The sequence below is a fragment of the Tupaia chinensis genome, unplaced genomic scaffold, assembly GCF_000334495.1.
Source record: "Tupaia chinensis unplaced genomic scaffold, TupChi_1.0 Scaffold144150_1, whole genome shotgun sequence".
NCBI lineage: Eukaryota > Metazoa > Chordata > Mammalia > Scandentia > Tupaiidae > Tupaia > Tupaia belangeri.
The window spans coordinates 1,064,957-1,082,450 of record NW_006204006.1 but is presented as its reverse complement, the minus strand read 5'-3'; the positions used below and the strand labels follow the sequence as shown (position 1 = coordinate 1,082,450).

At 59.5% G+C, this 17,494-nt stretch overlaps 2 protein-coding genes and 1 long non-coding RNA gene across 6 annotated transcripts in view; 2 read left to right on the top strand and 1 right to left on the bottom strand.

Moving 5' to 3' along the window:
• Positions 1–4: 4 nt before the first annotated feature.
• Positions 5–8,883, top strand: NACAD (NAC alpha domain containing; the record flags this gene model as incomplete). Its single annotated transcript, XM_006166045.3, has 8 exons — positions 5–23; positions 3,119–6,133; positions 6,209–6,318; positions 6,401–6,472; positions 6,693–6,839; positions 6,925–7,065; positions 7,157–7,279; positions 7,401–8,883. Coding segments are annotated over 8 exons (3,642 nt in total), but the record flags the coding sequence as incomplete, so codon positions are not given.
• On the top strand, positions 58–1,537 carry LOC114005628 (uncharacterized). The gene is made up of 2 exons (XR_003547461.1): positions 58–1,169; positions 1,281–1,537. It is a non-coding gene; the product is annotated as an uncharacterized LOC114005628 (long non-coding RNA).
• Positions 8,884–9,044: 161 nt separating the features above from the next.
• Positions 9,045–17,494, bottom strand: part of CCM2 (CCM2 scaffold protein) — a 34,937-nt gene continuing 26,487 nt past the window's right edge. For all 4 annotated transcript variants that reach the window (XM_006166032.3, XM_006166031.3, XM_027767285.1 and 1 more), the window contains 6 exons: positions 16,475–16,611; positions 14,897–15,032; positions 12,952–13,009; positions 12,279–12,411; positions 11,670–11,808; positions 9,045–9,607 (listed from right to left, as the gene is read on the bottom strand). In XM_006166032.3, coding sequence (XP_006166094.2) covers positions 9,327–9,607; positions 11,670–11,808; positions 12,279–12,411; positions 12,952–13,009; positions 14,897–15,032; positions 16,475–16,611 — 884 coding nt within the window. In that variant the 3' untranslated portion in view covers positions 9,045–9,326. The remainder of the gene's footprint in view (positions 9,608–11,669; positions 11,809–12,278; positions 12,412–12,951; positions 13,010–14,896; positions 15,033–16,474; positions 16,612–17,494) is intronic.

Here is a 17,494-nt window from a genome sequence, read left to right as displayed (position 1 = left end):
GGGCGGGCCCAGGCCCCGCACAGGTGAGGCCGTGGCTGCGCCTTCCCCTACCTCCGCCGCTCCCCAATCCGGTCTGGCTCTCCGTCCCTCTTCCTTCAACATCTGTCGCCACCCTCGTCCCAAGCTGTCCACTCCCGGCCCTTTCCGCGCTTGGACCTTTCCACCTGAACCCTGCCCCCACTAACTCGGGACAGCAGGGAAGGGGGGGTGTGCCCTCCGCGAGCCTGAAGCAACGTGGGGGCCTTCGCCCTTGGCCTCCGACCCAGGGGGTCGTGGGGGCTCCATGGCTCCAGACGCATCCTGCCCGCTGCGCTGCCGCGAGTCGCGCCCCCATTGTCTGCACAGAGCCGCGGGCCAGCGAGCCAGCGGGGCTGGGCGGGTTTGGACCAGGGCGGTGAGATCCAGGGGCGGGGTCCCCGCGGTTCCCTCAGGGCCGCTCTGGCAGCTCCGGGAAGGTCCTCCACTGCACCCCGGGCTGCCCAGGGCTGGCGACTGGTCGCAGCTAGGGCAGGAGGAGCAGGACTGTCCTGGAGCCTGGCCAAGGCCCGGCCGAGGGCTGGCTTGCGAGAAGAGGCCAGATTCGGTCTGGGAGGTGGACGGCCCTGGGGGAGGGGCCTGGCCTGCAGTGGTGCCGGTGTGCGGACGCCTGTGTCCTTGGGGCAGGCTGCTGGGGTCCACAGGGTCTGGACAGAGCAGAGCCTGGTGGTAGCCCGCCCGGTGGAGGTCTGCTGTATGTGGCTCTGCGGGGCCAAGGGCACCTTGCTGCAGGCGAAGTCTCCTGGGGATGGGGCCAGAGCTCGGCTGCTTGGCCAAGGGAGGGCACCGTGCTGCAGCCTCTACTGTGCGTGGTAGGCAGGCAAGGCAGGTCCAGGCCGCCCAGACGGAGGGTCTTGTGCCCTCTCTGTTCCAACTTGCCTGGTGACCTTGAGTGAGTCATTCAAAAGCTTTGAATTCTGGTTTTCCTTCTACTCCTACCTCAGCCCAGCTCTGCCCTGCCCCCACCCAGGGACCACACCAGGAGTCAGTGCCAATAGTTCATCCTCAGGGCAGCCAGCGATGCACCGCAGCCACACCCACACCCAGTGCGGGACATCAGGTGTACCTGTGGACCCAGAAGACCAGCCCCCTGCTCCCCTGGCTGCTCCAGCACCCCACCAGCGCTGCCCTAGGTGACGAGTCCTGGTTGGTGGCTGAGGGTTTAGGCCCTGATGAGCAGCCTAGTAAGGAGACCAGCCCTTCTTCAGCTCTCCTCTAATCCTGGCCAATACTCTACTTTGCAGATGAGAAAGCTGAGGACAGATGTCCTTGTCACCAGTGAACATGGTAGGGCAGGAACCACCGGGAAGGCAGGGGTCTGCAGTCCTAGAACTCGGCCCCTGTGCACTGCTCTCCCCACTCCAGGAGGCAGGATCTGGCCTGAGCTCTTGGGGGAGCAGGTGAGCCTTGAGCAGGTGCTTCAGTCATCCTTGTCCTTGGTGCAGGTGAGGGAAGGGACATCATAAAGCCATTAAAAGTGGGGCTTATGGGCCAGCCAGTGGTGCGGTGTTTAAGGCGGTTAGATCCCACATGACTGACCGTGCTGAGTCCAGACCTGGTGCTTGGAAAACATACAGGGTACATGTTCACACATGCCCAAAATCCCTAGAGGAGAATGGAAAAGAAGGAATTGCAGTATGGCCATCTCTCTTGGGGGAGGGGGTGATTTCTTAATTTCCCTCTCTACCAGTGAACATGGTAGGGCAGGAACCACCGGGAAGGCAGGGGTCTGCAGTCCTAGAACTCGGCCCCTGTGCACTGCTCTCCCCACTCCAGGAGGCAGGATCTGGCCTGAGCTCTTGGGGGAGCAGGTGAGCCTTGAGCAGGTGCTTCAGTCATCCTTGTCCTTGGTGCAGGTGAGGGAAGGGACATCATAAAGCCATTAAAAGTGGGGCTTATGGGCCAGCCAGTGGTGCGGTGTTTAAGGCGGTTAGATCCCACATGACTGACCGTGCTGAGTCCAGACCTGGTGCTTGGAAAACATACAGGGTACATGTTCACACATGCCCAAAATCCCTAGAGGAGAATGGAAAAGAAGGAATTGCAGTATGGCCATCTCTCTTGGGGGAGGGGGTGATTTCTTAATTTCCCTCTCTCTCTGGCAAGCACTTGCACCCTATAGCAAACTGGAAGGAAAAAAAAAAATACTTGTGAACACATGGAGCCTGGGATTTGATGCTGGGTGAAAATGCAAGAGGCAAACCTGAGTGTGACCTCAGCTGTGGGAAGAGTAGCCAGTAAGAGACTAGGAGGCACTTTGCAGGGTTCTTCCACCTCCATGTTCCTAAAGGACTTACGTTGTACACATGGAGTGGAGGCCAATTGGAGGTGTGTGGGCACCTGTGGCCTTATGGTGAAGCATGGTTTAAGGCATGGTACCCAGAGATGATCACAAGGCGAGAAGGGAGGGCTGCCCATTGAGAGGCCTTGGCCACAGTCCTGCTGGCCCTCCACAGTGGTCTTGCTGGGCTCCAGGTCACTGTCATTGCCCATCACTCCTCTCTAGAAGTGTAGCCACACCTGGTGCCAAGGAGGGTGCAGGGTCAGGGCAGAGCCTGATGAGCTCTGGTAGGTTGACCTCAAGTGTGAGTTTCACAGACAGGGAGAAGAGCCAAAGGCTCATCCCAGATCTTGCAGCAGGCACGAGTGAGCCCTGGAATGTTCCAGAGCAGCGCACGCCTATGTACGCAGGGCCCTGCCCTGTCATGGCAGAATCAGATAGTGGCCTCTCCTGTCACACCCAGCCAGCCATGCTGATCATGCAGAAAGTAGCCAGCCTGTCTCTGGAAGGAGACAGAAATGCTAGCTGCACCTTTGCTGAAGGCCCTGAGGAAGACCGCCCGAGGGTGTGTTCACCACACTGCCACGCTCCCCCACCAGCTCTCTGCTCTGTCAGAACAGGATTTCTCCCTCAGTGCAGCTGCCCGGCCCCTCCTATATCTCGGCTGCCCTCCCCCCAGCTTCCCTGGGGGGCTCTCTCAGCAGAAACTGGCTCCCCTGCCCAACCTCTGCTCCTTGCCCCGCCTGGCATAAGCCCTGCAGGTGCGGCCTCAGGGCCTCACATCCCTCTCTGTCTCCACAGATCTCTCCTGTGATTCGGCTGCTGCCACCATCCCAAAGGGGGACCGGCGGGAGACCCCTGCCCTGACTCCAGGGCCCAATCCCCTGGTCCTCACCTTCCTGCCCAGCAAGCCGGGCACCCGGCCCCAACCTGAGGGGGCCAGCTGGGATGCAGGGCCCGGTGGGGCCCCCTCAGCCTGGGCCCACCCCGAGGAGGGCGGCCCAAGCCCAGCGCTCCTTCCTGAGGGCCCACCCCCCCAGGAGCTGCCCCCTGAGGTCTTGCTGCCCGCCACCCTGGAGCCCCGGATCGTGATGGGTGAGGAGACATGCCAGGTGCCCTCGTCACCCAGGGCAGCCCGGCCGGCGCTCAGGGATCGGGAGGGTGGGCACGCAGGCCTGACTCCACCTCCCGAGTGGTGTTCTCAGGGAGAGCCTCCTGTGCCTTCCCCGTCCCCTGACCATGACTCCTACTTCACGCCTCCCTCCACCCCCACCAAGACCACCTGTGCCCTGCTCTCCGGCCACAGTCCCCCTGTGGATCCCTGGGACATGGAGGCCGAGCTGCCTGCTGAGCTGCTGGACTCGCCGCCCGCCTCGCCCTCAGGCTCCTACATCACAGCTGATGGGGACAGCTGGGCCTCCTCGCCGTCCTGCTCCCTCGGCCTCCTGGCCCCAGCTGAAGGGCTTGACTTCCCGTCAGGCTGGGGCCTCTCCCCACCAGGATCGGTGGCCGAAGAACAGGAGTCGCATCCCGCCAGGTCTCCATCCTCCGAGTCTAGCCTCTCTGCAGACAGCAGCTCTTCCTGGGGTCAAGAGGGCCATTTCTTCGACCTAGACTTCCTGGCTAATGACCCGATGATCCCTGCGGCTCTCCTACCCTTCCAGGGCAGCCTCATCTTTCAGGTGGAGGCCCTGGAGGTGACACCACTGCCCCAGGAAGAGGAAGAGGGGAAGGAGGAGGCAGCGGCTCCCGCTGCAGGCGGGGACCTGGCCGGAGAGGGCGATGAGGACAGTACCTCTGCCTCTTTCCTGCAGTCACTGTCTGACCTGTCCATCATCGAGGGCATGGACGAGGCCTTTGCATTCCGGGATGACACCTCGGCGGCCTCCTCAGACTCTGAGTCGGCCTCCTACACGGGGGTGGACGACGAGAGGCTGTACAGTGGGGAGCCACACGCGCAGCCCACCGTGCTGCCCCAGGACAGCGTGCGGCAGGCAGAGGAGGAGAGCAGAGGGAAGGCCAAGGGGCTACAGGCTCGTGAGGGGGCTGTTTCCTGGGGCCTTGAGGCCACTGGCTTGGTGCCCACTCCCCAGGCTGCAGAGGAAGAGGCTTTGCCCACCCAAACCCAGGAAGCTGTAGCAGAAGTCAAAGAAGAGGGCTTCAACCCAGATCAGGAGGCCGCTGCCACTGTGACCCCTCAAGCCCCTCAGGCAGCCCCAGACCTCCAGGTGCAGGAGGCTAGTGAGGGGACTCCTCAGGCTGGGGAGGAAGACACGGACTCCACTGATGGACAAGCACCTGCTGCCCCTGCAGAGATGCCTCAGCCCTTCCAGGAGAAGGCAAGTACCATCAACCAGGGGCCTGTGGTTGCAGCAGCGCTTCCGGCTCCACAGGAAGAACTGGGACCTGCCTCATGCCTAGGCTGCCTTCAGAACTTGAAGGGAGGAGGACTGGACCTGGAGTCTGGGCCCCAGCAGGCTGAAGCAGATGTCCCGTTAGTCCAGGACTCTGCTATGGCAGCACCTCTGGCCCTGCAAGATGCAGGGACGTCCACGGACAGTGAGACTGTGCCTGCAGTTGCCCCTGAGGCCCTGCAGACAGAAGCCAGTGGGACAGAGCCCGTGGCCTCTGAGGCCCAGCAAGACGTAGGCATGGCCTTAGCACTGAGGCCAGCATCCGAGGAGTGGGGCGCAGCCGCCCTCCTTGGAGTCCTGGAGCCTGCAGCCTTGGACCAGGTCCCACAGGGTGCCCCAGAGCCAACAGCAGAAGCCGAGACTACTTGGGCTCCACAGGAAGATGCAGGTCCTGCCTTGGACATGGAGACTCCAGACCCCCTGGAGGAGGCCGCTGGTGCCAGGAAGGAGGCAGCTGAGGGCCTTTCTGTGCCTGAGCAGGAAGGACATCTTGAAGCCCCCGTGCACACTGATGATGGGGCCAAGCCCCATGCACCCCCAGAGGAGGCCCTGGGGGCTGAGAACCAGAAGGACAGAAGCCAAGAGTCCCTGGCGCAGGCACATGGACCCCAGCCAGCGCCCGGAGGTGCAGGGGAGGCTCCTAAGGCACAGCCCGCTGCTGCCTGCCCCAAGGTTGGCCAGGTGCAGCCTCTAAGTCCAGCCAGAGAGGCGAGAGTCCTGAGCAGCGAGGCTACCCTGACATCCAGGCTTCCCCAGGCCACCAGGGACTCCTGCTCAGAATCTCCAGCAGCTGCAGCGTCCATGCCGGACGAGGGCTGCCCTGAAGAGCCCACCCCCACATCCACACCACCCTCTTTGCAGCCAGAGCCTGTCCCAGCTCCAGGCAGGGAAGAGCAGCCCCCCAAGGTCCTCAATGTTCTCAGCCCCTCCCCACCACAGCCCCCAGAAAACCCTGCCAGGGACCTGCCCAGTATACCCCAGGACAGGCTGCAGGGCCCTGACCCCTCTGCTCCTGATGCCCCTGCTGAGGCAGCTCTGCCTCTCCAAGGGTCCCTCATCTCCTGCCTGGACCAGGCCCCCCTGGAGGACTCTGGGGAGGACAAAGAGCCACCAGGCTCTCCAGGCCTCCCACAGCCCCGAGCAGGAGCCCAGCAGACCACTGCTGCCGTCTCAGGAACCGCACAGCCTCTGGGGACCGGACGGCGGGTCAGCCTCTCGTTGCACTCCCCCCTCATCAGCCCCCAGGTAGCCCCCACAGATGCCAAAGACCTGGCCAAAAACCTGGCCTCACGGATCTCACCCCCCTGCCAAGTGCCTCCCCGCCCTGGGCCTCGGAGCCCAGCAGGCCCTCAAGGGCCTCCAGCATCTGAGCAGCAAGAGGACGAGGACAGCCTGGAGGAAGGTAAGCGGCATGGGGGGGGGTGTCGCCCAGTCCATCGGAGCCAGAGACTGTTCTCACACCCCTGCCCTGCCCCAGACTCATCACGTGCCCCAGGCTCCGGCCAGCTCTCGGAGAGCCACGGGGAATCATCGGCAGAGCTGGACGAGCAGGATGTCTCAGCACCTCAGGCCACACAGTCACCCCAGGTGCCTGGTCCAGAGGAGTGGGTGGGCCTCTGGGAGGGCCCTGCACCTTGCCTACGAGCGCTCAGCCCGCACCTTTTCCCAGGCCCTGACAGGTGACAGTGAAGAGACCATTGCCAAAGCCAAGCAGAGCCGCAGTGAGAAGAAAGCCCGAAAGGTGGGCTGGGCCCTGGGCCTGGGGGCAATCTGCATGGGGAACGTCCTTACTAAGACCCCTCACACCCCACAGCTGGTAACCCACTGCGGGACTGGGGTCAAGGCCGGAACCCACACACTTCCCTGAACAACTGAGGCCGAGGGCACGGGGAGCTGATGGTGGAGCCTTTTCCTCCAGTGCCCCATGGCAACACTGGGCTGAGCCCCGCCTCTGCCCATAGGCAATGTCGAAGCTGGGCTTGCGGCAGGTGCAGGGGGTCACCAGGATCACCATCCAGAAGTCTAAGAACATCCTCTTTGTCATCGCCAAGCCTGACGTCTTCAAGAGCCCAGCCTCGGACACCTATGTGGTCTTTGGTGAGGCCAAGGTCTGTCAGGCCTGGCCTAGGATGGGGAGGGGTGTAGGGGGAAAGGGAACATGGACCCCCTCTAACACAGCTCCCCATGCTGCAGATTGAGGATCTGTCCCAACAAGTGCACAAAGCCGCAGCAGAAAAGTTCAAGGTGCCCTCAGAGCCCTCGGCCCTGGTCCCTGAGTCAACGCCCGGGCCCCGGGTGAGGCAGGAATGTGAGGAGGAGGAAGAGGAGGAGGAGGTGAGGCATGACCAACCAGCCCTGGGGAGTGGTTGCCTTGTGGTGCGGGTAGACTCTGGGCAGCTGCAACCTCATCTCTGCCCTTCCCCAGGTGGACGAGGCAGGGCTAGAGCTTCGTGACATTGAGCTGGTGATGGCCCAGGCCAATGTGTCCAGAGCCAAGGCTGTGCAGGCCTTAAGGGACAACCACAGTGACATCGTGAATGCCATCATGGTGAGCAAGTGCTGGCCCTTTCTTGTTCCTCAGCTGTCCCCAAGGGCCTTGAACTGGTCCTGTTTTTGGCTCTGCTGGGGAGGGCCCTTCCACAATGACCTCTTTCCAAATTTTCCTTCAGGAACTGACAATGTAGCGGCTGACCGGAAGGAAACTCGGCCCATTCCGCCCCGTCCCCCAGCTCTGCTGCTCAATAAACTGACAACCCCTCACCACTCTCTGGTGTCACTTCACTGAAGTCCTCTCATCACCCTGTCATCCTCTCATTGGCCTCTGGTGTCCCCTAATTTATCTCTGATTCCTCTCATCTTCCTCTGGTGTCCCCTCCTGACCTTCCTTGATCTCTAAGGTGGTCTTACCACCCCCTGGTGTCCCCTCATCACACGTTGAAGTTTCCTCATCGCTCTCCAGTGTCCTCACTGATCTCGTGGTTCCTCCTTGATCTCAGGTGGTCTCACCCCCAATGGCTTTTCTTCATTGATCTCTGAGGTCCCCTCAAGACCCCCTGGTGTCTCTTCACTGCCCTCTGGTTCCCCCCCCTTGACCTCTGAGGCCGTCTCGGTGCCCTCTGATATCCCCTCCCTGCCCTGCTCTCTCTCTTCACTCTCTGGCCCTCAGGCCCACTCTTGAGTGGCTGTCCGTTGTATGTCCTCCACTCCTACTGCTGTCACAGACCAGTGGGCTGTGTAAAGGGACCAGCCTGGGGACAGGGCCTTGGAGGAACAGGTGCAAGGGGTCCAGGCCTCCATATGGGGTCTGTGTAGGGTGCACTATAACCTGCTCGGCACAGCTGGGTGCTGGAAGGGCAGGGGCTCTGGGGACTCAGGTATGTCTTCTGTCTCTTGCTGCTCCCAAGGCAGGGTTTATCGCATGTAAATCTAGAGACAGCATCAAGAAAGAATGGCCTGGTCTAGGGCCCCAAACTAGCTTGGGATGGTGGGAAAGCCACCCATGGCACTGTCTCGGCCCCTCCTACTCTGAACCTAATGCAAGAGCCTGTCTACCTTGGTCAGGAGGTGCTCCAGGGACTCAGACTTGGCAGAAGACAGCTGGGGTGTCCAGAGTCCCAGAGGCGCTCACAGCCTGGGCAGGTGAAGTCCCTGGGTCCCCAGCATGGGCAGAAGATGTGACCAATCAGTGTCCTCAGCCTGGGGGCTTCTTTGATGTGCCCTTGGGGGTCTCAGCAAGGCTGAGGTTGTTCTCTGGTGGAGGGGGAGGCCTGGGACATCCTGAATCATCTCTCCCCTATTCTCCCTAGGTCCCATAGAAGGTGTGCAGGGGCCTGAAGGGCAAGGGCCAGATGAAGGACAATGGGGCTGGGGTGGGTGAGAATAGAATGAGGACATGGGGAGGGCAGCAGAGGGGCACGAGCTCTGGGCTGCAAGAAAACGAGGTTTTGCAGGTGGCACTCTGCTCGGTTGGGGGGTGTGGGGTTTGCTCTCAAGGAAAGCACCTGGAATGTCGAGTTCAGCCAAGGGGCCAGAGGAGAGTCAGTATCCTTGAAGGACTCTGCACGAGATGCAAAGAGCCAAGTGTCGCTGCCACTAGCCCCACACAGATGTTGCTGCCCAGGAGAGGCCCTGGGACACTTGCCCTTGCCCGGTGCCTAGGTCCTCCCTGTGCCACCAGAGCCCACTGCTTCTGCCCTGCCCCGAGACCACTGCTCCAGGTCCTGGGTGCGACAGACCAATGTGGCCCAGAGTCAGAGCAGAGTGGATGGCCCCCAGTGCCCACGCAGATCAGAAACATGCTTGGCAGCCAGAGATTAAATTATTCACATTGCAGTAAACTTCGCTTTAAGGTCTCTGAGAGCTACAACAGGAACATCATGTGCAAGTGTCGCCTGCCTGCGCTCCCTGCTGGCCAGATCTGTCTGCCCGCACAGGGACGTGTGTCCCATGCAGCTCTGTGCTCCTTCACAGTTGAGGACCTGGGCAACCTGGAGCCATTTGTGCTGGAGCCTGGCCTGGTCCCAATCATTGGAAGGGCTGACACCGCCCCAGGTCTAGGCACCTCCTGCCAGGGCATGGGTGGTCTCTGCCATGCGTCACGCTGAGTCCTGGTCCATGCTGCAGCCCAGTGCCTCGATGTCGCTGCTGATGTCCGAGATCATGCGGTCCCACTCGTCCCCCTCAGAGGGCACCGACCGGTCATCTGGGCTGCCTGCCGCCCTGTTTCCATTGGTGGTAGAGGTGGAGGTGGTACTCAGGGCCCGCCGGTGCCTGCCAAAGCTGTCGGTGATGATGCCACGGCCATCCTTCACGCCGATGGTCTCCAGGAAGTTCTCAAAGGGTTGGCTGTCCTTCTCGGGTATGAAGGGCCTCAGACCTGCAGATACAACCCAGAACTGTCCCTCCAGCTAGGCTCAGCGCTGCTCCTGGGCTGGAGCTGGCGAGATCACAGCCGCCCCTGAATGTGTATGGCTGAAAACTCAATTCTGACAGGTACTACCAGTCCTGGACAGCAACTGCCTCCATCACACCAGCCCTCCCTGGCCAGGAGCCCACGATTTCCCCTCCTTCTCCATCATTCCTCATGGAGTCCTCATTGTTTAGGTGAGAAAGCTGAGGCCCAGAGTGCTCCCGGCAGCTGCCCGCTGATATCCCAGACCTCATGCCAAAGTCTGCGGTTGGCTTGCTGCAGCCCAGCCCAAGGCAACTGCCCTGACTGCTAGAGACCGGGCACAGAACCTCTTCTCCCCGCTGTGGCTGACAGTCCCACAGCAGGAGGGGATGTAGGACCCAGGCACAGAAAGGGTGATGCAGCTTAACCAGAAAATGCAGAGACACTGCTCCAACTCCGACTAGGATCTCCCAAGCCCAGACATCCTCTGTGTGGGGAAGGCTCTGCAAGGCTTGTTTTTGTTTCTCTAGTTTGCTACAGGGTGCATATTCTCACCAGAGAGAAAATGAGTTTAGAAAGTACTCCCCAAGAGGGATGGCCAGAGGATTCCTTCTCCATTCTCCTCTTGGGATTTTGGGCATGCATCTATGTGCTTGTTTTTGTTTGGTTTTGGTTTTGGTTTGTTTGTTTGTTTGTTTTGGAGAGGTTTTTGCTATAGGGCATGTGCGCTCACCAGACAGACAGAGAGAGACAGAAAGCAAGAAATCACCCTCCGGGAGGATGGCCACGCTGCAATCCCTTCTCCTCCATTCTCCTCTTGGGATCTTGGGCACGCACATGTGCCCGGCCTGAGTTTAAGCCGCCGGGTCTGGGACTCGAGCCACGGTCGACTACGTGGGAGTCCAGCGACATAGCCATTACGCTAACTGCTGGTCCCTATGTGCTTGTTTTTTCAAGCCACTGGGTCCTGACTCAGACCAGACAGTTTGCCACATGGGATCCAGTTACCTCAACCACCACATCACTGGCTAGCCCAAGTTTTGCAAGGATTTTAAGTGAAAGGGAGTGATCTGTTCCTGGTAAGCTGGGAGGTGGAGGGGTGTGAGCCAGGAGGTAGAGGGGATAAGGCCCCAGGGAGCTGAGAGGGGAAGTGGTTAAAGCCTGGGGTGGGGTCCAAGCAGGGTGCCTCCTGTTCAGGCCATCTCCCACCTAGGGAGACTACCCACTTCTTGAAAGGAGGTACCTGGAAACAAGGCAGGAAGTTTCTGGATTTGAGTCCCTGAGTTGGGGACTGACAGAAGGCCTGGGGTTGACAAGAGCTTTAATTGGACTCCAGCAGGCCCAGACTTCCACCCCCAAGAGGAAGTGTTAGACAAGCGACCACATGAGCTAGGTGTACTGGGTAACAAATCCACCTGGGGCAAAGGCTGAGGACTCAGGAGCCCTGAAGTAGCTAGTGCCACCCACCAGGCCTACATGTCTGTAGAAAGGAGAACCATGGACCTGCAAGGTGTAGGGCTTGTGTGAACTGTGCTAGGCAGATGCTGAGGGGCCAAGCTCCAGGGGCCTGTGGCAGGCCATGAGCATCCAGCCTACCAGCTGCTCTGACCTACTGGGCTGGGCTTTTTGGGTCTTAGCAAATGCTGGTCTATCCACTTGGGAATGGCATTGTCTCTCCACCCAGAAAACTCCTACTACACACTCACCAAGACCCACTCATGTAACGTCTTTGAAGAGTCTCCCTGGCTCCTCTCCAGTCCTCTCCTCTCAAACTGTAGGGTTCTGTTTGCTCCCAGCCCTACTCCTTGCTTCCTGGTAGGACCTACCCAGCTCCGCTCAGGGTTCCCAGATAGTGAAAGCCTGCTGATCCCTGCCTGCCTCTGGGAAGAGGCCTCCAACCAGTCAAAGTGGACCCCTAGCTTCAGGCCGTATGGACAACCCCCTCTGCTTCAAACCTCCATTCCCTATGGAGCCCCACCCGCCCGCTTCAGAGGTCGGGGTGCACACCAGGTGTGGGGTCAGACCCATCACACTCTGTCCCACTCACCAAGCAGCAGGAACTTGCGGCTATCCCCGTAGAGCTGCCGCAGGTTGATGCAGAACTCGTGGATGGAGGCGCCATTGCGGTAGTCATGCAGCAGTGCTGCGAAGTGCTGGATCTCCTGCGACGACAGCTTGGTGCGCAGCTGCAAGAGGGCAGAGCCTGGCTGGGCAGGGCAGGAGAGCCAGCGGCACGGCTGCCCTGCTGGCAGCTGACCCGGGTGGAGCTCCCATGGCGAGCACAAGGGCACTTGCCACTGCTGGCTTCATGTCTGCTCCCACTGTGGGGCCAGCAAACCCACGATGCATCCCCAGCCCATCAGCGCCTCTCCTGAGCTGAATGGCAGTCACTGCCTTGGCACAGGCAGCAGGGAGGGGAACGCGGGACAGCCTGGGGCCCAGAGCCAACACGACGCCCTCAGGGTACCAGCACATGCAGATCCGGAGGACTAAGTTTTCAATGAGAAAACTGTGTAAGGTGGGGAGCCACTGTTCCCTGCAAGACCCAGCAACACTGGCTGTAGTGTTGCCCCACCCCCGAGTCCCTGGCTGCCTGAGAAGTTGTGGGACGTGGGCAAACGCCTCTGGGTGTATGCAGGCAAGGCAGTGTCCCTACCGTCTGCATGTAGTCCTGCAGTAGCTCTGCAGCACTGGTGCTCAGCTCACTTTCGCTGGCAGTCTTGCTGTGAGGTGATGGCTGTGTGCAGAAGGGCGACACACCACTGGCATCTGCAAGGTCCGGGAAGGAGCTGCAAGGAACGTGGCACAGTCCGTGGGTAGATGGTTTGCCCAACCCATCATCCCACACGTCCTGAGGTGTCTCATCAGTGCCAGATGTGCCCTTGAGCAGAGAAATGTGTGCAGAAGACAGTGCCGACAGCTGGGGTAACAACAGTGATGAGAGAGCCATGGCTGGGCCTGGACGTGGGCTCCCCAGGAGCATGGCTGACTCCAAGTAAAAGGTGGAAGCACATGGGTCACACTGGGTACCCTGGGGGGGGGGCAGCAGGAAAGGAGAGGGTACAGGTGGCAGCAGGGACAAGGTCAGAAGGCACAGGGTCCCACCTGAGGCCCTGTGTCTTCATAGGCTATTCTCTATAGGCCATGGAAGGTGGATGGGTGTGGGAACGGGGTGGGGTGGCGAGGCAGGCCACTGCAGAGACCGTGGGCTAGGATCTCGGGCTCAGCAAGGGAGCAGTGAGCTTGGGGTGACTGGCAGGAGCCAGGACCAGGCTGGGCACGTGTCTGGAGACTCCCCCCGCCCCCGGCTCGAAGGCACAGGTACTCACAAAGTGCTAGCTTCTGCCTCGTAGGTCTCCTTGATGTCCACTTTGGTGGAAGAGTCATCTGCAGGAGATGTAGAAAGAGGCGGCTTCAGCCACATGGGGGAGCAGGCATCGGGGCGAACTGCCAAGCTTTACAAGCATGCTTGGAAGATGGCTACCATGACACGCACACACGAGAGGTCAGCAGCCCTGGCCCCAGTGTCCCACAGTCCTTTGTACCAGGTGCCCCAGGGCAGGGCTGCCCCAGCTGGAGCCCACACATGCCTTTCCTGGGGATCCTGTCCATGGGTACTCCCCAGGGCTGCAGGTAACAAAAGCTGGCTTTGGGAGTGTCAAATAAGTGCCAGGCAGGGTGCCAGGGGCTTTGCTTTCCTTTGACTCAGGCACTGTCATTCCTGTCTTCACTCGAAAGTGAACGGAACCAGAAAAGGCTATGCAACTTGGCCCATGTCACTCAGAAGCCAGTCAGAGCTGGGCGGTGCGTACCCCCAGTCTGGACACAGCCAAGGCCCTCAGACCAGCAAAGGATCTGGCAGAGAGCAGCTACCAGATAACTCAGCAGACAGCTTCAGGGCCAGACTGTGGCTTGCTGTTCTGAGCCTGAGGGAATGGATATTTGCAAACGGGAATGGCATTGAGTAAGAAAGTCCCGTGAGAACAACCATGAGCCTAGGGAATGTGTAGAGCGGAATGGGGAGAATGGGAGAGAAAAAGGACATTCCCGGCAGTGGGAGCAAAGTTAAATATGGTGGGCAGAGTAACAGCCTCCAAAGATATCCACATCCTAATCCCCAGAACTTTTGAGTGTCACGTTCCTTGGGCAAGGAGGTGGAAGGCTGCTGAGGAGCTGGCCTTCACACAGGGAGAGGGCCTGGGTCCCAGGTGGGTTCGATGTGATCCCAGAATGCAGAGGCGGCGGCTCACAGGGGACTTTAGAAGGGGAGCATGGAGACGCCACCTGGTGGCTAGAGACGGGACAGGAGCCTCCAGAAGGAACCGATCTAAGTCTGAGCCAGGTGAGGCTGTGTGAGAGTTAAAGAAGTGTGAGTGGATACATCTATGCCACAGGGCATGTCCGTGTGCTCAGCGACACTGCTCTCCCCAGCAGCGAGCAGCACTTACAAGGCTCTGGCCCAAGGGGCTTCAGACCAGTGGCACAAAAGGGAGGCAATGCAGGATGCCCTTCTCCAAAGACCCGCTCCCAGCTTCGTGCAGAAAGTCTCATAGCTTCCTTCAGAGATGCATGAATTACTGGAGAGGGCTGGGACTCGTCTCCATAAAATCTAGAAACTCAAGGCCAGTCATGGCAGTGCATATACGGCACTGTCTCAGGAAGCTGCGTGGTCGGCCAGGGTCTGGTCCTGGTGTGGGCGCACATGCCTGTGACCCTGGCTAATGGGAAGGCTGGGGCAGGATCCTGGACTGCAACACGGCGAGACCCCGTCAAAGATACCTATCTCTGTCTTCCCTGACTCCCTCTCTCTCATAAAGGCATAAAGAAAAAGAGTTACAGGTAACAAGCTGCACTGTTTCTAGTATCTTCCTCCTTATGCATCTGATTTACATAAGTCACTAATCCTCAATGAACAACGTATTTGCAAACAGATGCTCTGTGTTAGATTCGGCACAAGGGAACATGTCTGAGTGCAGCCCTGCACAGACTGACGGTGGGTGGGAGCCCTCACCTCCAGCTCTGTAGCCTTGAAATTCCCTGGTTCCCTCCTCAGCCTCCTCCTCAGGGCAGTAGAGCAACCCAGGTGGGACTGGTCCGGGTCCTGTGAGGAGCCCCGCCACCCCAGCCTCCTCATCCAGTCACAGGTCTCCAAGGGCCTTCTAGCCCCATCTTTGCTCTGAGTTAGGTGGTGTGGCTTTGACCACACGTGGCTCCAGGACACGGAGCCTCCTGTGGCCTCTCCAGCTCCTGCGGCAGCCCTTCCCCCCAACGTACCGCTGTGCAGGGATAGGTGGTGGGTGGGTGTGGAGGCCCCATCAAATATAGCTCTGTCCAGAAAGTCAATGGTGGACTCGGTGTAGACCATCTGGAACACCTGGCCCAGCAGGGAGCACAGCTCTTCTGCAGCCACCTGCAGCAGAGGAAGGGAGGAGGGTGAAGGAACAGCTCCACTCAGTCTGCCTGGAGATCCAGCCTTCCTGGCTCTCTCCAGCACAGCAGGTCTCAGAGATGAGATAAATACCAGATACCAGACCCCAGCGTCTCACTGCCTCTCACTGCCGGGGTGTCGGTGTCTAAAAGGGCCTTGGGGGAACGTGTAGATGGCGTAATGGTTACGTTGCTGGACTCCCACATAGTAGAGAATGGTTTGAGTCCTGGACCCGGCGGCTTAAAACTCAGGCCAGCCGCATGTGCGTGTGTGCCCGAAATCCTGAGAGGAGAATGGAGAAGGGATTACAGAGTGGCCATCCCCCTGGCGGGTGTGTGCGTGTGTGTGTGTGTGTGATTTCTCGCTTTCTGTCTCTTTGTTTCTCTCTGTGCTGAGCACATGCGCACTAAACAAAAATCTCTCTTTAAAAAGTACCCAAGTGTGGCCTCACAGGTACACTGCTTGGGGCCCGGGTCCTCCCATTATTCTGACCTGGCAATACCCCACAACTTCCATCCCAGCCTCAAGAACAAGGGGAGAGGCTGACACATCAGCACCAGGGTCCACCCAGGACGGTTTATAAACTCGGGCTGTTTGAGTCAGGGATCTCTATGGGGTGGCTGTGTCCCCAGGGGACATGTGGCACATTTTTAAGAGATTTTTCAGTTGTCACCAGGAGAAGCGAGGGAGGCTGCTCAATGTCCCATGCTGCACAGGGAACCCCCCACCCCCAGCCAAGAATGATGAGGCTGGAAATGTCAACACCAGGGCTGAAGAATGCTGGAGGTGAAGGTGGATACTTTCGGTGAGTGGTTCCTGCTATTCCTTTTGCAGATAACTGTGGAAATTACAGGAAGGGTATTAAGTAACACACTGAGCACCCTATGATTGCTGTACCTGAGGGGAGCCCAAAGTCTAACCCACAAACACCAGGCCCTTGGCTCTTCCCATGAGAAACCTACAAGCAGAGTCCTGAACACCAGGAGCCAGGTATTGCCACCAGTTGGCCACTGCCCACCTGCCTGTCATGTGGAGGCAGGGGTTGGGAAAGGCCCCTCCCCTGAAGGGAATGATGGGCGGAGTGCGCAAAAGCTCTGCTGAAGTGTTTCTCTGGGCCAAACCTGGTGGTCCCAGAGGGTGGGAGAGCCCAGGCAGCTCACAGGGCAGTGGGCTAGAAAGGACAAGGGGAATGGGCCAAGGTAGGGCTGGACAGAGGAGGGAGTGCTGGGTGGGCAAGGTGTGGGGCAAGTCCAGGTGGGGAGGGGGGCACTTACTGGGACCAGGGGTATGGGCATGGCATGGCTGTGAGTGTGGCATAACGATGGGCCTGGTGTGTCAGCAAGGGACAGATTGTGGGTATGGTGGCTGTGGCTGTGAGGGAGCAGGACTATGGCGGGCTGTAGGCATGGTGGCACAGGTCTCACCTTGCTGTCTGCAGCCAGGATGACCAGGCAGCAGGCCTCCACTGGCCCCACCGCGCTCTCCGACAGGGAGCCTGCGCTGAGTCCTCGGGAACCTTCTGCACACAGACTTTGGCTTGGGGAGATGCCTGGATCCTGGGCTGAGAAGTCAACATCTTAGGTTAGCGAAGTGGAAGGACAGGCACAGGGCTCTCAAGGTGCCAGCTGAGGTCACTGTTAGACATTTACCTGGTTCAAGGGTCTGCCAACAATCCCAGTGACAAGCCTGCACCAGGCAAACTCTCTGGATAAGTCCCCTGCCCCACTTCTCTAAAGTAGGGCAGGGATAGGGAGCCCTGAGCCCCAGGGTACCAGAGCCACCTTCCATCTTCACACAGGCAGCATCACCCCAAGAGACCTCTCAGGAGACCTCCCAGGATCCTCGCAAAGATGGCAGAGATCCCCAACACTGCTGGCATTACCTGCTTTTGGTATATATAAAACAAGGTAACTTCTCATGATTCAATACACAAACAGACCGTGAACACAATCCTGAGAGTAGTCCGCTTCCTGGAGGCCTGAGCACTCCCTACTTACACACTGACAAACTGAGGCAGGGGCAGGGGCAAAGGGCCAGGCCTGACAGCATGTCATAAGCAGAGCCCAGGGGCCACATTGATGGCCACCCTCATTGCTGTCACCAGCCACCACCTCTCTGACAAATGAAGCTCCCAGCAGTATGAGGGGCAATTTCAGGCTTGCCCAGTGGCAGGGGGGGAGCCAGTGTATACCAGTTCAGACCAAGTGGGGAGGCTATGGGACTGGAAACCACCCAGAGCACCCTGTAGTGGGTGTCACAGGGCAAACTGGGAAGCTGCTGGGAACATGAGAAATGTCAGTGCTAGGCCAGTCTCTGGGTGGGTGTGAGCACGAGACCTGGAACCTGCAGAGGCTGCTCTGAGGATCACGTGGTAAAACGTGGGCCTGCGCTGTCCCTACCTGCGGCAGCCGCTGGCCAGAGGGCCGCTGAGCATGCGTAATACA